We start from the raw sequence: 24532 nt of genomic DNA, 5'->3' as shown, positions 1-24532 counted from the left end.
GCCTGGGTTTGAACCCGAAATCATCGGTTAAGATGCACGCGCATATTCATTACACATATAAAATTTCTAGACAATTTTAAAAACCACAGAATCAAACTTACAAATTTAATCCTTAAAACGTAGAGATTAGTCATTAACCTCAAAAATTATACATACATTAAATTGAAATAGGAAAATAGTTAATCGACAGATCATTTACAGTGAATGATTTTATTTCCATAACAAACTACGATCGTACGTGTCAGTTAGTCGGTAGTGACGTCATATTTTCACTTTGAATGCCTATATACCGCAGACTGTCGGATGTGAACGGGTATCACAGAACGGCAATAGTTAGAAGTTTCAAGTTATTAAGGTATTTTTAGAAGCGTTTTTGCAACTGCATTTCTACTATCTTTTCGATTCGAGATAATATCGGCACCCTTCCTATATCACTGTATGGTATTCTTGTGATTTTTATTTAAAAAGTAATTAATTTGCAACCTATTTAGTTAGCTTTTTATTGATTGAGTAAAACGAGTCTTTTAAAACTTAAATGTTTCATTAAATAACCAACAAGGGCAGCTGGAGGGTTTTCGAAACGAAATAACTTGGTACCTTTAAGAATTGAGCCTATTTATTCCTTAAATGCCAAAAACGCACCACCGATGATGCAGATGTCTATGAGTGGCGGCAGTCACATTTCATCTGGTATTTATATATACATATGAATATGAATCTAAATAATCATTTTAAATATATAGTTTTTGAACGTACAATTACATACAAAACGAGTTTGTATGTAAATTAAACTAACTTAAATACTTGCCCATATCAAATCAATATCTTGCCACTCAATAAACACATACCGTATAATATTGCATATTTGTTAGTCAGTAATAGAGAGTATGTTTCAATATTTAAGTCTCGTATATGAAACATACATACAGTGCAAGTAATTACAGGAACGTGACTCATTAGGCATCGAAGTTAACAGTGCATTCAATATTGGCTCTGGGAATAGCCGTTACTAATTATCATAAACAGAAGCGGATATTTCAAATTATCTTCTAGAACAATTGATTTCATTATTGGTATATAGGATGCTTATGTAAACAATCGTGGAAAATAAAAAAAATAAAAAAACTCTTTTTAGGCAAAGGCTTACTTCAACACGATGTTGCAGTGCGAATAGATAATGTATGCGAATGTAATGAATCAATAAATAATAAATAAATTTTACAATAACAATACATAACGTATTGACTTATAATTTTACAAGTAATAGGCTTTGTGTACGCCCGTCTGGGTAGGTCCCACACTCATCACATATTTTAATGCCAGTCAGCAATACTTAGTGTCGTTATGTTTTGCTTCGAAGAGTGAGTGAGCCAGTGTAATTACAGGCACAAGGGACATAGCATCTTATTTGCCAAGTTTAGTGGTGCATTGGTGTGATGTAAGGAATGTTTATTATTTATTACATATTTATTTTATCAACGAAACTATGTTTTATTTATTTTACTCCATATTTATTCATTGCCTTTAATTATAAATTCTTTAACTAAGCACAAATTACGATTTCACATATACCGGGTCGCCCGGACCCGTATTTGACACATTTTATTATTAACGTTATATATATACGAAAATTCGAGGTACGATATAACATAAATTTATAATTAATAACCTTATGGGATTTTTATTTATTATTATGATCTATTACTTTACGGTTCATCATTCCACCATCCATTTGTCAGTAATACGAAACATCGTGACTTAGTATTTAGTAGCGGACTTAGTGGTAGGGCTTTGTGCAAGCCCGTCTGGGTAGGTACCACCCAATCATCAGATATTCTATCACCCAACAGCAGTAATCTGTATTGTTGTGCTTCGGTTTGAATGGTGAGTGAGCCAGTGTATCTACAGGTGCAAGGGACATAACATCTTAGTTCCCAAGGTTGGTGGCGCATTGGTGTGATGTAAGGAATGTTTATTATTTCTTTCAGCGATAATGTCTATGGGCGGTGGTGACCACTGACCATTAGGTGGTCCATTTATCCGTCCGCCAACCGGAAGACAGGCGAGAAAATGATTAGAGGAACCTTACTGGTCATCTTAGCTCATTGACTTTAGATGTATAAACTTCTTAGACCATTACTACGATACTACGAATTAAAATATATTATTTGTGCTTTTAATTTCATTGGCTGCCTCAACCTTCAAACGAAAATACAAAGTATTGATATTTGGCAATAGACTAATTGATGAGTGGATAGCAATTATCCAGACTAGCCTAGACGGGCTGGCACAAAGCCCATCGGGAATATCTGTCAACATTTACCTAATTGTTAAGGTTGTTAATTCTAATAGGTACTAATGGAAACTATACGTATTCAAAAGTATTCGCATTGCACTTTCTGGTGGCTGATTTAATAATTTTATCCTCATTTTGTATTTGAAATAGCCTAGGCTTTATTTAGCTTGAAAATAACAAAACTATTTGAAATGCCTTTGAAAAACAAATTAATATTTTAAATAGGATCCATAAAGTGTGTTGGGTTAATCTTACTAGACATTTTACGTATTCTATGCCAATATTCTAAATCAACCATATATTTTGGAATGTTTCTAAAACAACAGGATCGAATTATACAACATTAAATTCATTTTTAGTATGGGTTAGGCTAAAATGAATCTTGTTTTATAAAGATAAATAAATCGAACGTAGGTACTCATTATTATTCTATGATCTTGTTGTATTCTTAAAACAAAGATATTCTGACCTGGGCATTTTAGCAATCAATCATAAAGTCTAACAATCTTAACTTAGAGACAAAGTTTTCATGTATGCGTAGTTTCGGAAGCGTTCGTCTCGAAAGTTCTGATAGTTTTCTTTTACTACACACAGTAAGTAATATCTCACAAAATATGGAACAATTAGTCAAACAGTTTAGTTATATTGCGCGAATAACATTAAAATAAAAACAATCAAAATGTCCCTGTGTACAATGAAAGAAGCATATTATGATTAACAATAACCTATATTAAAATTCATCGAAGATTCCATCAGAAAAGGGACACAGATTTGTTCTATAGAACGCCTCGTGTCGCACTGATTTATAATATATTTAACGTACAGAAGTGCAATAGAATTTAAAAAAAAAAGACAAGAATATAAATTACTTTAAACAATTTACTAACAAAAAAAATAGTTTCCTTCGAATTTATCTTAACATAAATAAAGCACCAATTCGTAGATATTTCATTAAATTACTGAAACAGTTGAGCTTACAAATCCAAAAATATTCAATAATAACACTTTTAACAAATTACAAGTCGCGCCAATATTTACCTTACTGTCCGCGCACAAAAAGCAAAAATAATGACGGCTTGCTACGGTTTCGTGCGCTTTTGTTTTTTTTTTATTCGTTCCAGCCAGTTGTATAGTTAAAGGAATCTCCTAAATATATATATATTATATACTTCGATTGTAACACTTAGTTTTCAAATATGATTCTGGATGGCGCTATTAAGGTCAATCGCTGTTTGTCATGTTAAGACAGCAACTGTCAATTGTTAAGAATGGCATATGACGTACTGTGTCGTGACCTATCGGACAGGTTGTTTGAGACATCGGAACACGTGGACGTTTAACCTCACAAGCTCCATCCAATTCCATCGAGACTAATTATTAATATTGTGAATGTGAAATAGTGTTAAATCAATAAACGGTAATCAAGCTAACCAAAACCATAGAAACGATATTTGAAGATACTACCCAAGACATTTTATTTATTTACAACAATAGAGTACAGAGTAAGACATTAATTAGTAGTAGTAAGTAATAGAAGTAAGTAACATTAAAATGGTATAGTGGTTTGATCATTATGGTGGATTTCAAATTACATTTGTCGATATACAGATCACTTATAATTAGTCTATCATTATTTATTAACTGAAAAAGAAATTTATTTGATCCAGTAACCATAGGTGAACGGAAAGGACAAAATTTATACTACCCCCCCGATTACGACCCTAAAGTCGGGGGGTTAAATAAATTCATGCTTTACGAGAAAGGGCCAGGAAGCTACACATGTGTATCTTAGTAATTCGATTTGAAATGCCGTATAACATATGGTGTGAAGGATGTAAAAATCACATTGGCATGGGTGTAAGGTACAACGCGGAGAAGACGAAAATCGGAATGTACTACAGCACTCCTGTGTACCAATTTCGTATGAAATGCCATTTGTGTGATAACCACTTTGAAATAAAAACAGATCCAGGTAATCTTGACTATGTCATTGTATCTGGAGCGAGAAGACAAGAAAACAGATGGGATCCGACAGAGAATGGCCAGATTGTTCCAGAAACACAAAAGCGTCTTTTCGACGATGCCATGTTCAAATTAGAGCACAAGACTGGAGATTAAAATATGAGTAAACTTGCTAAGCCTCGCCTCGGCTTGCTCGGAGGTAGAAATGAAATGGTGTTGAAAGATAATTATGAGGCCAATTGTGTCCTACGAAAAAAATTTAGGAAGCGAAGAAAAGAACTTGAAGAATCAGCTGTAAATGACAGCTTGCTGCTTGCAAAATCTTCTCTCAATATAAATCTGTTGCCTGAATCAGAAGAGGATAAGAACATGGCTTCGTTGCTTTCCTTAAGACCATCACGCAGTATTAAAGAGAAGCATAGTGTTGCCAGAAGCAAAATATTAAATAGTCCAGCATTACATAGCTCTGGTGGACTTTTGACTAGTTTTGGTGGTTTGAAAAAAGAAGAATCTATAAGCAAAGTTGTTCCCTTAATTCGAAATTCTTTAGAAATTATGATTAAAAAACAAAACAAATGACAAAGATCAGGGTACATAGAAACTAAATTGAATGAAAATAATAATGAAAAGGAATTGGATTTGAAAGATAAGGTACAAGATAGTATCGAAACCGAAATAAAAAAATAAATAGTGTCTTTAGTTGGTGATTATAGTTCAAGCAGTCAAAACTCTGATTAATACACATGTTTTTTTTTTCATTTGATAATAATTTGTAAATATATAATATTTTACGCAAATATATTTATATACAACTTAATACTTACTCTTAATATATACTTAACAACTGAATATATTATATATATGCATCTTAACCGATGATTGCGTGTTCAAACCCAGGCAGGCGTCACTGAATTTTCATGATCTTAATTTGTGTTTATAATTCATTTCGTACTCGGTGGTGAAGGAAAACATCGTGAGGAACCCCGCATGTGTCTAATTTCAACGAAATTCTGCCAAATTCTGCCCGCATTGGAGCAGCGTGTTGGAATATTCTCCAAACCTTCTCCTCAAAAAGGAGAGCAGGCCTTAGCCCAGCAGTAGGAAGTTTACATTTTATTTATAACAAATTCATTCAATAGAAGAAAATTATAATATTTAAATATCTATTATAATAACAAAAACATATTACTTTATCCACGTCTCATAAAACTATATCGTCCTTTCTCCGAAACTAAACTCATAAAACGCATCTTATTACGAAAGCGTACAAATTAGTTTATGTTAATTTTACCTCTTGCAATGTGTTAATTAAAACCTTCAATTTATACCCAATTCCATACATTTGTTTTTTTTTTTTTTTATATATTTCAGTTGCTTGGCAGAATTTCGTTGAAATCAGACACATGCAGGTTTCCTCACGATGTTTTCCTTCACCGGCGAGCACGAGATGAATTATAAAAACAAATTGAGCACATGAAGATTCAGTGGTGAATGCCTGTGTATGAACCCGCAATCACTGGGTCATCTCGGCTCAGAAATATAAAAACGTTACGCTTGCTTATTTAGTCTCAAAAATCTACCACCGATTCGGAAATAAATACCTCGGACTTGAGAAGAACCGGTGAAACAAACTCAGTTACATTTTGTTATATTTCACATTTATAGCTTTGATAAAACAAAAAAATATATACATTATTTATTTGAAATAGCTTGGAGGCGTTCATCTCATTCCCAAGACGTGCAATCAACTAAAAACTCATTAGTTTTGTAAGGATATTCCTTTAGCACACAAACGCTCCTTAACGATTCTTTTAAATTTTTACAATTGAATATATTTGAACGCTTCCTGGAATCATCCCACGGAAGAGTTACTTTTAAGTTTTTTTAAGTTAGTTTCTGCTTATTTCTAGTGTTAACAGCATATACTTTGTAACTATTTCGGAAAAAATCGTTTCCCGTACATACATAATACAATAATAAATAAGGTGTATTATTTTGTATAAAATCTTATAGATGATAAAATAATTTGGAGTTAGTTTATGTATAAAATGAGGACTGAGTTCGCAGACAGTTCTTCTCAGTTAGAAACTATATTCGAATTTTGATGAGTTTTGCATTTAATTCAATCGTGAAAACAATTACTTGGTGGCTTTGTGCAATTCCGTCTGGGTAGGTACCACCCACTCATCAGATATTCTACCAACAAACTGCAGTATTCAGTAATGTTGTGTTCCGGTTTGAAGGGTGAGTGAGTCTGTTTAACTACAGGCACAAGGGTCATAACATATTGGTTTCCAAGGTTGGTGGCGCATTGATGATGTAGGAATGATTAATATTTCTTATAGCGCCATTGTCTATGAGCGGAGGTGGCCACTTACCATCAGGTGACCCATTTGTTCGTTCTCCCACCTATACCATAAATAACATGATTCAAAAATATTTTATTTTAAGTTCGGTTTATCTGCATTTCAAAATATTTTTCTTATGACTCATTCAGATATGCATCATCTATAAACGAAAATCAGTAAATAGTCAGTCTCAACATTAAAACCCATAATAAATATATACAATAATACAAAAATAGTTTTTGCAGTGATATGAACACAATGCACGTATGTGTACACAACGATAGACACACTTGATACGTCCGAAAGAGCTCGAATTTGTAAACATGCTTTTCGTAATTTTTTAATTTTTCGTAACAATTGCAAACTTCAAGTTCAAATTATTTGTACATGACGTTTATTAGTAGCGTCAGTTCTCACTTAAGTCTAACGGCAATTAGACGTTAAACGTTAGAACTAAGTAAAATGAATCGATTAATCTCGATGCAAAGTACTGACAATGTACTAAAATTTCGATTGGCCGTTCATATATTAACACTTACGCACTCTATTATCGTGACGTTGAAGTTATTAAACATTGATTTTGATTCATCAGATGACCCCGAAGTGCGTCAATATTCGAAATTAAAATGGAAACTAATAACAGCTTGGTTTAATGTAAGTATTTATTTATACGTATATACATATATATATATATAATGAAAATTTTAAAAGTTAAATATATTTAAAAAGCGAAAAGAAATATCTTAAATACCATGCAATATGACGACCTCCGTGGTCGAGTAGTGTGTACACCGGTTTTCATGGGTACGCCACTCCGAGGTCCCGGTTTCGATTCCCGGCCGAGTCGATGTAGAAAAAGTTAATTAGTTTTCTATGTTGTCTTGGGTCTGGGTGTTTGTGGTACCATCGTTACTTCTGATTTTCCACAACACAAGTGCTCTAGCTACTTACATTGGAATCAGAATAATGTATGTGATGTCCAATATTTAATATTTATTTATTTAATCCAATAAGAGAAATTTTGAGACACCATATCAAATATCCAGCCATATCAAACAATATCCACCCGATATACATACGTATACTGTCACGCATCTATTTATATATTTTCATTTCGATTTTAGAAAATTGGTACTTACTTTATAGTAGATAATTGACATCTTGATTTTAAGCATGATGTAGGTGTGACGTGCGTTTAATTGCTTGACACAACTGGAAGCCCTTCAAATTCCTGGATAAGGATCCTATTACGCATTGCAACCAAATACATATATGGTATACGCCATCTCCATGACTAATTTTACCAATAAATGCTTTCTCGTCCGCGTTTTAATTATATAATTGACAGGAATATGTACAACAACGATACTTATATATATTTTCTCTCGTTATATACTAAAGTATGTTTTCATTTTTATGTTGTAATGATTCACATAACTGTATTTTCAAATATAATCTAAACTTGTTTTTTTTTTTTTATAACACAGAGGTAAATATTAATCTAATGAAAATACTATCAAAGATCAATGTATTACAGTACTCACAATAAAGATTTAATTTATTAATTAATACAAGCCTAAATTACTTAGAGCTACTGCACAAATCGCTAATTCCCTTGATGAATGGCAATATCTATTCTCTGAGTAAGAAAAGAACCCTCCTTTCATTAGTTCAAGAAAAACAGGATATATAATTTAGATACTAAATTATATTTTTCATGCAACTTTGACGAACTTAACAGAATGAATAATGTTGTAAATAAATAATTTAATTTTGAGTAATTCCCTAAGTCACTTGCACTTATCACAACAAAACAACCAAGGTTGCGACACAAACCGCTTTGAATTATTGCGTTAACGTTTTGAATAAAACCTGCCGAAATACATACCTAATGTTGTTGAAATAACCGTTAATAAGTAGAACTCTTATTTATAAAAATACTTTTACAATCAGACAGTATAATCGACTTATCAACGTAAACAAAATTGTCGTATTATTAAGGCACTACGAAAATAATAACATTTTATTTTGAATATGCACAAACATTTTTAAATGTTGCATCAACGGGAGAAATATATGTCAAATAAATTGTTATCTTATTAGTATTGGAATATTAATATAAAAACCTTCATTAAAAGTAATATCTCGCTTTATTACCTCCGCTGGTAACAGGAGGGCTGGTTCATTTTGGATTTCTGGCCCAGAGGATCGAAATTGCGATTGAACAGTAAAATGCAGCTAGCATTCTTGCCACCATTCCACGCAGTCATGATTTGTAGAATAATTATTTTTAAATATTATTTGTATATAATTAAGGCCTTACTGTAAATAATGCTTTTGTGAATTAAATGCATAATTATGAATTTAAAAAAATATTATAACTAGATGTAACTTAAGGACATCCGTTGATTCATTTGTCAACAAATTCATGGTCACACTAAGGAACGAATAACTTAACTAAGTTACTGCATATGTTTACTGAGACAATATTTATATAGAATGGGAATAGTTTATGTACTCTGTTTCTTATTTCCTTTTGGCTAAATACAATTGTCGTGTTTTATTCATATATTTTTTTTCATATTAAAACCATTTATTTAGCGAAAAATGATAATGACATGTTTATGAAACAGATTAATCTAATATAACTGAAATATTTATAACATCGTTATTTTCATAAATGTTCCGACTTGCTCTTATTGTAAATTGAAATTGCCCCGTCAGTCTAGTGGCTGGCTTGTTCTGCTGCAGATTATAAGAGCCAGTATTCGAGTGAAGTGTTGGGCCAATTAAATGTTTTGGAGTTCTTCTATCAATAAATTCTCAGAAACAGCACGGAAAACACGTAGCGTCCTTGAATAGACAATACTTGCGCACATATTTATGCGCTAAAATATTTCCTGCGCAGTTGGCTAGTTTCATAAAAAATCTAAATCTAAATATACTTTATTCAGGTAGGCTTTTACAAGCACTTTTGAATCGTCATTTAACAAATTATATTAAGTGAAGCCCCCGATTCGGAATGCAGATTCTACCGAGAAGAACCGGCAAGAAACTCAGTAGTTATTCTCTTTCATCATTTAAAAATACAAAGTCATTTAGTTAAATACAATTATATACCTACATATGTATATAATAAATTCTGCCTGGAAGTCAACAAGTACTAGCTCTACGCTTTTTTATCTATATAAACTTGTATTGAATAATATGCCTTCTTGACCAATGTTTTGAATTTCTGAAACGGCAAAGTTAAAAATATCAGAGGAATTTTATTATAGAAACGGATACCTTGCACCAAGAAGAATTTATTGACTTTTCGGAGTCGGAAACTTAGTGTTATAAGATTATCCTTACGTCTCGTGCACAAAGTCAAAGTCAAAGTCAAAAATCTTTATTCAATATAGAAGTTATTACACTTGCTTATTGACAGTCAAAAATCTACTACCGGTTCAGAAATTAACACCTCGGACCTGAGTAGAACCGGCGAAAGAAACTCAGCGGGATATATATATATATATTTATGTCATTTTCACAAGTGTAGTTCATGTACAATAATAAAAAACACATTTTCGTTAAATACATACAATGATTATCACTGGTTCTACCAAAGTGTGTTACTGTGAATATACCTGATATTGTTGTATATATAGTGTGACGAACAATTATTCCTACTTTGTTAAAAACTTCCCGAAGCGAGTCTCTAAAAGTTAAAGTTTTTTTTTGTATTGTGTTTTTGTTATCAATATACATACAGGTACAAAATCATTCATGATTACTGTTCTTTCTATTAGTGTAAATCGCAACAAAATCTGTTAAATTGTTTTGAAGCATTAAACGGAGAAAAATAGACAAAAAGAGAAAGCTATTTTGATTCATATTATAGAAGGGCCATAGTCTAATGCATAGAAAAAATGTTCTTAGTAATTTAAAACATAATCTGTATTATAAAAAGTTAACAAAATAGATAAATAGTTTTGCCTGAAAAAACTAATAACACAAAAAACGCAAGGTTTTCGAAAGGTTATTTAATTTACACTAATGTATTTTTATGAGACTCCATATTAAAAGTGAAATAAAACCGCTTCACGAGAAAGAGCACCCCCAAAATATCATTTTTCCTTACCGAGTCGGTACTTATAATATACCGCCAAACAGTAATAATTATTATTTTTGTGTTCCGATTTGAAGAATGAGCCAGTGTAACTGCAGGCATAATATAAAATTTTATTTTCAAAGGTCAGTGGTGCATCGGAATGATTAATTTTTTTTATAGTACCAATGTCTATGAACAGTGACACCGTTTACCTTCAGGTAAACCCTGGCAGCTAGTCGGACAAATAATGTCATAAAAATTAAGGTACTTATTTAATTTTCTAATAAGTATACCGACAATTTCCGGAAAAAAATGAAACCTGAATCATAATGCTACATCTATGTGACACATTGCCATTCTCGAAATAAACCGGACGAAAACAATTGGATAATCGAGTTTACTGGTCTAATCACGAATGTGTAGTGTATAAATAAATTCTTATTGTTATGAAATTATTATATTGGCGTATATTACGAAATTTAACGTTAAAAAAAATCTTGATATACGATTATATACGTATATGTTTTCAACTTTTAAAGATTACATAACATCAAACATGACCTCACCTGTTAAACACCTTATTATGTTTAATTTTAAAGGAAAACGTTAAATCACTAAATTAAACCTTACATTCCTAAAGAAAATAAAAAAAAATGAAAATATAATTAATAATACATTCGAAAATAAATTAATCGTGGGTATAGTAATGTCTGTGACGAAATAGAATCTAGACCTTGTATAGTGATTGTATGTGATAAGTTTTATTTTTTTTATTTTACAAAACGATTTTGAAATATCATAAACGATAAAACACTCAATACAACTGATTTTCTATAAAGCAAATTATTAAACTGTAATAAGAATTATTTTCTACTTATATTTAACTTTGAATTTCTTACATTTATTTAGTCAACATTTATTAAATATATTAGTTAAATCAGTTAAAAAAGTTAAAGTTGGAATTACAATACAATTATAAAACTGTCTTAATATTTTCATATGTTATATTTTATTATTAATTTATTTAATTATGTTTTATTTAACATAATGTTTTAGATTCTAAATTTTGTACTTTTTGCATTATTTCTATACAAATCATTTTTTAAATCTTCAATGTTTGATACTCGTCACCTGTCTCAATCGGATCTTCTATGAATATATAAATATTTACGCAAAGAAAAGAAAGGAAATACATATGATATCAGTCTTTATTAATAAAAAATGCCTTTAATACTTTTTATGAAAAGCAGTCGTCGGACATGCTATGAGGAATCGGTGCCAAGCTAAGTTGTAGGCAAGCAAAGCTTTATCTAAACGTGTAAAAAACTCGTTCAAAACTAATTGTTATAAATGTTTGTTTATTTTTTTAGTTCCTAGGTACTGGATATTTAATCATAAGTATCTACTGTGACTGGGAGGCACTAAAAGGAAACAAAAATTCGAAATATGTTCAAATGTTAAACAAAATCAATTCATTTACGTTTACAAGCATTATTTTCCCGACAACAGCCGTGAGTAATTATACAATTTAATTAAAAATAATTATGAAGAATATACAATGTTATATTAGACACATAACTCAACAATCTTCAACAAACTTTGCGAAAGTTTTAAAAAAATTATGCTCAATTTTTTTTTACACATTCCTTAGATATTTGCCACCGTATCTCTACCTCATCCCACCTGTACCCTTTCAATTTACTTCTTTGTGTAATGCATCATAGCTTTCTAAAACTGAAGCTGAACCAAAATTATGAATGCCAGAAAAAACTAAAAGATTGAACTCTGTTTATATTAGTGTTTATCAGTGAAGAACACTAAACATCACCAAAATCAAAAATTTGTGCAGTTTTTGTCTTACCGATTATCAAACTTTGTGGCAGGGCTTTTTTAAAGCCAATCTGGTACCACTCACTCATCATATATTGTTGTGTTCCGGTTTGAATGATGATTGAGCCAGGGTAATTACAGGCGCAAGGGACATAACATCTTAGTTCCCAAGGTTGGTGGCGATTGGTGTGATATAAAGAATGTTTATTATTCCTTACAGCACTAATGTCCATGGGCGGTAGTGACCACTGACCATAAGGTGGTCCATGTGTCCGTCCGCCAAACGGAAGGCAGACGAAAAAATGATTACCGCATCTTAACTGGTCGTCTTCGTTTATAGACTGTAGATGTATAAACTTCTTAGACCATTACTACGATACTGCGATCTAAAAAAAATAATTTTTCTCTTAATTTCATTGGCTGACTCAACCATCAAACGAAAATACAGAGTATCGGTATCGATTATTGCTTTCTGTTAATTGATGTTTTTTTTTTTAAGTCAAAGATCGGATAACAATGAAATAATATAGAAATAAATAAAAAAATCGTTTTTATAATTAATATTTGCATGTTTCAGTTTGGAGATATACTTTTCTGGCGGATCTGGAATGATAATCGGGAACTTATCATGCCTCCATCAGCAGAAAATTACATCACTGTGTGGGACCAACATAGTATGCACACGGTTTCTCTTATTTTCGTCCTATACGAACTTATTTTAGTTCATAGGGAGAGACCAAAAAGCTATAAATCAGAATTAATCGCAATGTTTACTTTCCTCAATGTATATTGTTTAGTGTAAGTAACGTTAAATATATCAGACATCAAATCATATATATTTTTGAAACGATCAATACGTAGATTTATGTGAATCAATTAATTAGTAAACAATTTTACTGAATATGACGAGAATATATATTATAATACAGATGAAGAAGTTTATGAATGTCGTGTTTTTGTAATATTTTTTTAATTTTAAAATAATTTCAAAGCCAGTTATTAAACGCTGTCAATAATTTAGCTACTTTAAAATGAATAATGCTATTAAATATTAAAACAAAATTTGTATTAGTCGAAGGACACATTAAAATAACTATACAAAATAATTTTAATATAGTAAATAGTATTTGTATGTACGTATTAAGTTATGTTATACGCACAAACGCATCAACGCCGAAATTTTAAGAATGTTGTTACTAATTAATTTTAGAGGCTTTAGTGACGTTCTAAACACTATTTCAGATATTTAACAAATATTCACTAAAGCGCCAAATTTACTTCTATTGCAAATAATTTATTTTTTGTCCGCTTTATTAACTTACTGCAACGTTAGACCTCTGCAACACAACTGTGATATTAAAATACTATTAATTAAAAAGATACGATAAAAAAAACATAATTTTTGTTCACAGGTGCATCATTAGTATGCTAAACGGAGAATATATTTATCCTTGTCTAAAGATTTTTTCAAATGGCAATCTATTCGTGTTATTGATTTACACATATATATCTAATTTATTCTATTACACCAGCCAGTGGGTGATTGTTGATTTGATCAATGGAGGCAAATTTTTTACTAGTGATAAAAAATGTAATAATGTATTCATGAGACTGATGAAGGTGAAATCTTAAAATCTAAGATCAAAGGATATTGTTAAATTGTTTAGTATTTTATTTTAACATATATTACAATGAACAAATCAAGTCATGTATCATTGTTGCCATTTTTTGTATTACACATAAGTTTAACTGCATATTATTAAAATACCTAGTAATGTTTATTGAAATGCTTTTATTTTATCGCTCATTTATTCAAATTATATTCTTTGTCGGAATCACAAATTTAATGCAAATATTAGTTGTTATTATAGACTCGTACGTGTTATTGGTAATATGTATATAAAACATTAAAGTAACAGCCCCTAAATAGAAAAGGCCTTCTCCCCACTCTTTATGGAGCTTTTTTCATTGTGCGATTAGTAGATATTCATGTGGCTCCGCTGTGCCTCTTCACGATATTTTCCTTTGCAATAGTACATAAATTTTTTTTTTTTAATATTATCGATAGGCAGGCGAGCACACGTGCCACTTAATGGTAAGTGGTCACCACCGCCCATAGACAATAGCACTGTAAGAAAAAATCATAAGTGTTCATATCATTGCAAAAACTATTTTTGTATTTATTGTATATATTTATTATAGGTTTTAATGTTGAGACTGACTATTGACTGATTTTCGTTTATAGATGATGCATATCTGAACGAGCCATAAGAAAATATTTTGAAATGCAGATAAACCGAACTTAAAATAAAATAAATTTGAATCATGTTATTTATGGTATAGGTGGGAGAACGAACAAATGGGTCATCTGATGGTAAGTGGCCACCTCCGCTCATAGACAATGGTTCTATAAGAAATATTAATCATTCCTTACATCAACAATGCGCCACCAACCATTGAAACTAAGATGTTATGTCCCTTGCGCCTGTAGTTACACTGGCTTACTCACCCTTCAAACCGGAACACAAAACAAACAAATTAAACACGAAATACTTCAATGATGATTGATCGGGTCTAAACTCTTTTCGTTTAAGATTCGTCATCAAACAAACCTTTTTTAGTTTGATTCTACTATCATAGAAAATTATATACTTATATGAAAATAATAACAGAATATTTCAAAAGTTTACTCGGGTAAAGTTCAAACGTCGTGTTTCAATTTTCGGTGTTTCACGAGTTTTCGAGATTTAGCACCTAATTAAAAGTTCTTTCGTATATTCTTATACACAATTTTTTATTCGCTTTATTATTTGTTCATGTGACATTGTGCTTGACACGTCGTGATACTGTATGTGTAAAAAATATGTACATTAAAGTACATCCGAAATTAAAAATATAAAGACGTAACTTTTTCTGTACTTATACCACAAATTTTTTAATTAAGGCCCTGTTGGACTTATTATAGGGACTTCGTTTATTGTTTGCTAATGACAAATTGCACATTCACATTCCGGATATAATACGATATTGATTTATTATTTAATTTTTTATAATAAAAAAAGAGAACAAATTGGCATAATGTTGCCAGTCATTTGTCATTTAATTATAAAGGTTTCATTAATTTATTATATAAACTAATAACGCTTATATGTAATTACAATTTAATGACATCTTAATCTGCAGTGATTTATATTCTCTGTTGTTGTAATAAATGTAATTAAAGTATGTTGTTTTTTTTCTGTGTAAATTCAGTTTGTAGCTAATGGTTTCTAATAATTATTATCATTCATTAGCAATGTTATGAAATAAGAATGAAGAATTATAAAAGTAATATAAGATTTTCGAACTTTGAAAGTAAAATTAAATTGGTTTTAAGTAGTTATGGGGAATAGTGTTGGAATTCAAATGAATCTATACCTTTTAATCAAAAACTGATTGTTGTTTATATAAGGTATGTTTATCTTTATTTCTTCTTCACTTGTAACAGGCTGTACAAATTTGGTCCATGTAACACTTAGACAAAAAAAAATACTGTATTTTTTTTCTTAAATTATCCAGTAACGTTTCTTTCGTTCCGTTACATGTTAATTGCTCCCAATAAGAAATATCAATCTGTGTATTTGTCTATCTCCAAGTATCTCACACATATTGCGAATAAAACAACAGCCTTCAAATGCCACAATGCTCAGAAAAAGAGATTTGGAATATACTAGTATTCCACGATGTTCCAATACAGGCTAATGTTTACACGTATGGTATATTTTCGTGCAGGTTTCGTCATGATTTTAATGTGAAACATATATTGCCACTCTTTTGGGGAAAGACTGGCTCACATGCCATGACGACGTCACGCTCTCTTATGCCGTCATACCCCGACTCTAACGCCATTTTCTACTCTCATGTATGGGCGACGAGTATACTATACATTGAATTCCTTTATTATTATTATAAACAAAATATATTTTTATTATATTTACGAAAATTTTATTATTATTATTATTTTATTTTACTCCACATTACTTAAGATCACGCTGTCGATAACCTACCCGCTGGTCCGACCAGTTACAAAATATAACGGGACTCAATATTCCGACTGCCCTGAGGCTAGCCGAAGACAGAGTGGTGTGGAGAAAGCTAGTCGACACGTTGGTGAAAGCATTTCAGGACAAACACGACCTTCAGTAATGAAGCAAACAAAGAAGAAGAAGACATTACTTAATAGTATTCTTTAATTGTAAATTATTTCGATATACATCAATTTGAATGTCTCATATCTACTGAACCTATTTTGACGGTAGTACCTTGTGCTATTGTTTAAAAAAAGTATTTCCCATATTTTCTTGTACACTGTTAGTCTGTGACCATATAAAATTAGGATAAGGGCAGAAGGATGATTATGTTAGTCTGTGACCAAATTGAAAATCAGGAACATGACGTCATCGGTACAGCTAAACTTTGACATTAATACGTAATAATTCAACATTTAAATAGCATCCTACTAGCCTGCCAGTAATCAGCCTTCAAATACGAGTTGAAAGGCAAAAGGCATTCTGCATGCCTTTGGTTCCGAGAGCTAACTCGCCGATATCACTTGATTGTTCTGTGGGTTATATTATATTTTAATAGTTATAAATATAAATCTGAATTTCTTTTTACTACGAATTATAAATTGGTTTCAAAGTCAACATAACGACTAAAAATCGGGACGCCTCGTAAAACAAATCTAGTACCTAGTATCAAAATATATTTTTAAACATGAAAAACCTGCTTATATTCTAATTAATATATATGTATATATTTCTATGGTTAGACGCTGTTTTATTATAATATTACTCTAAGATTTCCCTGCGCGGCCATTCATTGAGTCGCACACATACCTACTCATATATAGACAGACAGACAGACAGATAACTAATATATTTAAATCAAATATATTATAGTTTAATTACGTTGCTATAATTTTATAGTTTGAATATATTTATAAATATTTTTTCATCGCAGATCGCGTTCAACGACGTTCTATATATTCTGTTACAATATTATTTTTGTTCTAATTATTACGTTTCAATGAATAGTTTTACAATATTTATTTTTATCATATTAATATGAAACAATGAAAACCCTCAATACATTATCTGTGCGAAAGTAACTTTTATCTCACTTCTTAGACCGAAGTTCTGTCACAAATATATATACCAGACAGTGGATTGTATTAAATAATTAATAGACTGTTCTGCTTACGTCAGACTATTCGCAATCATCTATACCGGTGATTCTTACAAAACATTTACTGTATCTACAGTTTAGTTCAGTTTTTGTTTGTTTTCCGGTGTTAACTTAAACCGAATTTAACAAATAGTGTTAATATCTTATTTGTCGTGTATGTTTTTTTTTAATTTACCTATTTCTTGCAATAAGTAGTCATTGTTTTCGTTTCGGTTTGTGTGCCTTAAGCTCTACCGCAAGTGTACTAGAACTGGTTTTGATAAATAAAGTATCTACTTTTATGAAAAAAAAAAATATTCCTAAGTAATATTAAATCTCATGAAATACCAAAAACGAATAACAAAAGTTTAAAGGTTGTTGACTAGAATTGTATAAAGGTCTATAAATTAAAAAAAAAAAACAAATTTGATATTGTACACAAACCGTTTTCACCCCCAAAAAATATCACTGTATAATAAATTGTTTTATTTTGTTACTATAATACCATCCTTAAGTTTTAGAAAACTTCATCATTATAATCGGGATCCAACGACGACTGCGCAGTGAAATTTTATTTTATTTAAATCTCTATTAAGTAGGTTTAATATGTAACTTTTCGATACTTAATTTAATAATACAAGATATTTAAAACGAACCATATTGATGGCGGTTTACGTTATTATTGTACTTTTATTTGTACTTGAATAGTAAATACGTGATAAAATATTCACAATTCTTACTGAAATTAATTAAAAATTTAATTTGATAATAATCTATTGTACTTTAGGCAAACGATATAGAAGGAAGCTGCTACTTGTCTTTATCTTTGTATTCCGAGCATAATAGAAACTTACACTAAGAGTTTCATTCATGCGCATGAAGTTAGACACAAGGAAGTAATTTCATTGTGTGTCTGATAGTTTTTATTATCTCAGTTTATACATATGTCAGTACTGTTGTTTATTAAAGAGAGGGAATATATTAACGTGATCGTTACTAAAGCCCATTGCAAACACAAGAAGACATAAGCCTAATAAACAGTATTTGATATTGAATTGACGATATCATTGGCCGAAAGCTTTATATATCTACGCAAATAAAACAACAGCCTTCTAATCTACGATATTAATTACGGTTTTACAAAAAATCTCATTTTGAATTTCGATGAATCTGTTATCAGAATTTTGGGAATACAATTAATTTATTAAATACTATTAGTAGCTGAGTCGATGTCCGAAAATGCACATGAGCGCGATTTGTAAGACATTTTCTGCCTCGCACAACTACTCTGCGGAACCAGCTTTCGCTGGTGGTTTTTTAAACTGATACGAATTGGGAACCTTCAAAAAAAGATAATATACATTATTTAAAGACCGGCAACACAACTGCAAGCAAGGTTTTGCAAAATTCCATGGGTCAATAACTTCCCATCAGGTGAGCCTCAAAAAAAAAAAGTTAAGAGGAATACTGTTGTTTTATATACAAAGATATACTTATTAATCAAGATCTCTTAGCAATATACAAATATAAGTGGTATAGCTGAATTATTAGCAACTTGCATAGAATACGTTAATCTAAAATGTGTTGATTTATTTGATCGGAATAGATTATAGATAACTAGCGGCATTTATATTGTTTTGTCTCTTGTTTACGCGTATATCAACAGAGGTGTAACTATTTTACATATAAATATGTACGACTTCAACACAAGGAGTTTATATATACCTAAGCTTTTGATAAATATCGCAGCAACATGTCTCTTTGTCACAAGCAAATAATTACCTCATGTACATACAAATCTTGTCATGACGTTATAAAACAATTTTTGTCTTATTTCGACTCACACAACAACAGAAACTCGAAAGAAAACTAAAATAATTAACGTTTTTTTACGAGCAACAAGTTACAAAAGCATTTTGTGTTTACAACTACAATTAATATTACAAATTATAGAATACATATACTGTATTCGTTTTGTATTATAGTAAGGCAAATAAAAACTTACCACTAAATATATTTTAATTTTTTATTTGAACACAAAATAACGTAATTGTTATTGTAAGTAATTCTAACGTTGATAATCATTATATGCCTGATCCAATTCATATTCATGTCATAAGTAACATCAGTAAGTATACATATATACCAAGATAATCGATTTTTTTTTAGACTGCAGTTTATGGCCTTGATTTTTAGTGATTACATTTATATTTTATAGCTTACCTTTTGTATATATATAATTCATGTTTAAAGAATTGGAAATAAATCAGCGGTGCGTACAAATCTGGTATTAAAACCAGTATCGATCACGTTTCAATAAAAAACAGTGTTAAGTAAAAATATAAGGGAAAACAAACGATTTTTCTGTGTGAGGCATATTTGTATGTGCAAAAAGGGAGTAACTGAGTATACCTAGTAATAGAAATGAATGCACACTGCGATAGACACATATAAATATAATGTAGGCAAGCGAATGATGACAATCGTTTAAAAGCTCAGTAAACCTTTATCGTTGAGAAACATTGTGAACCCGACTCGTATGCCGTGACGGCAAACGGCATGATGCTCTCTTATCTCTTTCATATCTTGTGGGTGTGTGTGTGAAGACGGCCAGTACACCTCACTCATATTGGCAAGTGGAATAGTGTATATATTTGCTATAAATAAAAATATATTCATTAAGAATTGTCTGTCGTGCACAATATAGTTATTAGCAAATTGCTTTGAATATATAAATATATAAGGTCATACTTCGATTGGTATAGTTAGAGTCACACTATATATATATGTCACAGTAACGAAATAATTGCTTAAAATATGTATAATACTTAATTTTTTTTGGACTAAATATATATCTTTCTAAAATTTATTATCAAAACGATCTCAAACAGTTCATACTTATTTTACACAAACACAGTCCTTTTGAGTTATAAGAGGAGGGGAACATATGTGCTGGTAGAATTTCATTTTTGAAGGTGCAAAAAAGAAAAGAGTTATTGAGTCGAATTTCAAGTGTCCAATGAAATTGATGTCACAGTTAGGAGGTGACATCGGTGTTGTGTATTTCGGAGAAAAATATATTTATTTTATCAACGAAATTATGTTTTATTTATTTTATCCCATGTTTATTAATTGCTTTTAAAAATTCTTTCAATAACCACAAATTACGATATTTCACATATACCGGACGACCCGTATTTGCCACATTTTATTATTAACGTTATATATACGAAAACTCGAGGTACGATACAAATCTAGCAAAACTATCTGAACTATAACATTTAAATTTTGAGGCCTTGTGCAACTTTGTTAAACATGACTAAATTATGTGTTTACTGGTGTACAATAAAGAATATTTTGATTTGATTTGATTAGATTTAAATTTATTATTAATGACCTTATTGGATTTTTATTTATTATTATGATCTATTACTTCTCGGTTCATCGTGCCACCATACATTTGTCAGTTATACGAAACAGCGTGACTTTGTACTTAGTAGTGGACTTAGTGGTAGGGCTTTGTGCAAGCCCGTCTGGGTAGGTACCACCCACTCATCAGATATTCTACCGCCAAATAGCAGTACTCTGTATTGCTATGTTCCGGATTGAAGGTTGAGCCAATGTAACTACAAGCACAAAGGAGATAACATCTTAGTTCCCAATGTTGATGGCGCATTGGTGATATAAGGAATGATTAATATTCCTTACAGCGCCATTGTCTATGGGAAGTGGTGACCACTTACCATCAGGTGGTTCATTTGCTCGTCCGCCTACCTATATCATAAAAAAAGTATTTGTGTGCTTTACACAAAGCCCTAGCTAATACATTATAAAGTCCTGCCAAATAAATCTTTGCAATATTGACTGCTTAAATAAATGCTATTAGGATAGGATTTTGTAATAAAAATATTTTACATACGTGAGAGAAACACGTTTGAAATAATATTAGATGTATATTATATCGGGTTTGAACAATTAGGGGAATTATAATTCTTATGAGGTACCCACCTCCATGTCTGTTAGGTAGGTTGTACTGGTTTTTAAACTTACTATAATTATTACTTTTTCTTCAAACGATCATATTGGTTTGTAAATATCGTAACCATAAAGTAGGGTTGTTGAGGAAGTGATTATGAGGAAGAGGAGGAGGAAGAGGAATTGTCACGCGCAAATTTAGAGGATGCGGATGAGGATGAGGATATTTTTCGAAAAAGAGGATGCGGTAGAGAAAGCGGATTAGGAAGAGGATGATAGGAAATTATAAATACTAGCGGACCCAACTGAAAAACCGTTGTCCTGTCTGTACATAACTAAGTACATACATACACAAAATATAATTAAACTATTCTCAAAACAGACAATAAAGAATCATCAAAATCGGTCCAGCAGTTATGGAGGAGTTCAGTAACATACACAACACAAGCACACAAAAAAAGATGAGTGAATGATACAATTTATTTTAGGAATTGAAATAATATATAGTATATAATAAGAATGCAGTCTTTATTTTTTTATGAATTACTTGAGTCGAATGTTATTAATCAAAATAAAGGAATTGAATACTAACCATCAAAATTAATTATAGGGAGGTTAATTTTTATAAAAAATAATTTGGCCGCTGTTTCCCCTGACAACCGGTTTCTTAGCTCATCATATACTAATCCAGCACTGCTAAAAAGTCGTTCGCTGGGCATACTTGATGGAGGAGAAGATAGGTAGGTATTGCCGTACAGCTCCGTAAAGCTCCGAATATTTCGGATTATTTTTCCACTGTAGAAGACTGTCTTCATGCATATTAATTCGTTTTTCTTTAATGTACTTATTTAATAGTAACTTTAGTGCCACGCATCTATATTTTATACCAATAGAAGATAGAACTTTCATTTTCATCTTCACTATTTGGTTCAGAGGCTAGCATTTCGACTAACATTGAATCTACAATCTTCAGCTCCAGAACTAGTAGACGGTTGATTGTGGACTTCCATGACGACATTATCTATTGGGCGTTGGTTGGTTGAGGTTATTAGTGCTAATTCAATGCGTTCTTTCAACCCGGCGACATCGCGAATTCGCAGTGAAATTCCTCATAAATTGCTCTTAAATTTTGAGGAAGCGATAGCGGAAGAGGATGTTCTAATTTTTATTTATGAGGATGCGGTAACGGTTGAGGAACCCAAAATATTGCGGAACTTCCGCATTATGAGGAAGCGGAAGAGGAATTATCAGCAACCCTACCATAAAGTAACTAAAATAAATCTGGAGCCTTACCTGCGGGCGTGTGATAGTTCTGTGATCCGATGATTTAGTGAGAAAATGGTGGTGGAGAGCAGAAATTATGCATTGTATAAATGTTTTCTCATTTATTTTTTATTTATTTTACAATTTTTTTTCTTAGGTTTCAGATATTATTAAATCGAATTTTATTTATTTGTATTAATTCCTAAAGCTTACATCACGGCTAAACAAATATTATTCTTTGAATGCGTTTTTATATAATTTATATTTGATTTATATAAATCATAAATGTATTTTTTTTATTAAAAACAATTCCCGACCACGCTTTACTTATATTTGTTTGTTTTTTATCTGATTGTACAAACAATATCTAAATTATATCTTTATATTATCTTCTGTCATTACAATCCATTTAAATATATTACTACAAAAAAAATCTAGTTGCAAAAACGATTGAGACTAGATTTAAAATAATCAACAATATTATTATTATGAGAAATCATGTATGGTGTATTCTTCTAAATAAAACTGTATATAAAGGCCACCTATTAGCGAAACGGTTAAACAGTACGAAACAACTAAATTACGCTGGCCTGGGACATTGCTATATGTCGACTTCAGGCGCTTTTATTGATCGTCCACTAGATGTCTGGCAATACTTCCTGTAAAAACCTATTTATGAATTTTAATAACTTTATTTTATTTTAAATATATATTATTTAAATTATATATTTTTAATGCTTATTTAATCAACGTGTAATTGAATAAATAAGCATTTGTTGTTGTTGATTTTTAAATATTTTTTTATTTCTTTCAACCCTATAAATAGGCTGTGGCTGAAACGTTGTTTTATAGTTTAGTATTTTTTACCACATAACTACAATTTCTACGGTTTTCAATTCATTGGTAGGTCCTCACACTTGTTCAACGATATACAATATGACATGCTAGGAACAATCATCATGAGTACAACATTAATAAAAAATACTTATCAATTTAATAATAATGAAATAAAAACAAGGAGCGCTTATTATTTGTATGTGTTTACTCCATGATCAGTTAATATATTGTTCTTAATTATAATATTCAGTTACTTTGAAATATTTTCTTAACCGATTCCTCGACTTCTATTCATCTGTTATTCTGTCAGTTGAAACATGATTACACCATAAGATAGTTTTAAAAGCAGGAAAAGCAAAAAGACTCGATAAAGCAAGTAGTATCACGTATTATGTTTAGTACAGACTGTGCGCCCTACGTCTATTCTGTATGGCTGGGTGACCTAAATATCAACAGTACTGACACCTAACAAGCTGTCAGATTTCCATTTACTTTGGTGACAGGCTGCGATGTGAAATCCCCTCAACATTGAGAGCACTCTCGTTACTAATTAGAGATTAATTGAGTCAGGGTGTAAGAGCCTTCATAGGTACTTTATTAAGAACATTATTTACTACTTTGACGATATTTTTTATGAACTATAATGCATATCACTATTTAATTAACTCATTAATGTGTGATTCAAAATTTTTTGTTATTTTCAAATGTATAGTATTTATATTT

The 24532-nt window shown here is 30.9% G+C and overlaps 1 protein-coding gene and 1 pseudogene across 2 annotated transcripts; both read left to right on the top strand.

Moving 5' to 3' along the window:
- The first annotated feature begins 3564 nt into the window (after positions 1-3564).
- On the top strand, positions 3565-5032 carry LOC113400227 (coiled-coil domain-containing protein 130 homolog; annotated as a pseudogene).
- A 1904-nt stretch (positions 5033-6936) lies between these two features.
- Positions 6937-14240, top strand: LOC113391607 (androgen-induced gene 1 protein-like). 2 transcript variants are annotated; one of them, XM_026627636.2, is made up of 4 exons: positions 7004-7260; positions 12070-12210; positions 13107-13327; positions 13942-14240. In XM_026627636.2, the coding sequence occupies exons 1-4, from the start codon at positions 7069-7071 to the stop codon at positions 14159-14161; spliced, it is 774 nt and encodes a 257-aa protein (XP_026483421.1). In that variant the 5' UTR covers positions 7004-7068; the 3' UTR covers positions 14162-14240. The 2 variants fall into 2 exon arrangements, with proteins under 2 accessions (XP_026483429.1, XP_026483421.1); XM_026627644.2 differs by lacking the exon at positions 12070-12210 and having other exon boundaries at positions 6937-7260.
- The last annotated feature ends 10292 nt before the right edge of the window (positions 14241-24532 follow it).

This window comes from Vanessa tameamea, chromosome 10 (assembly GCF_037043105.1).
Source record: "Vanessa tameamea isolate UH-Manoa-2023 chromosome 10, ilVanTame1 primary haplotype, whole genome shotgun sequence".
Lineage (NCBI taxonomy): Eukaryota > Metazoa > Arthropoda > Insecta > Lepidoptera > Nymphalidae > Vanessa > Vanessa tameamea.
Note: the sequence above shows the minus strand (reverse complement) of the source record. Positions and strands in the feature narration are given on the sequence as shown.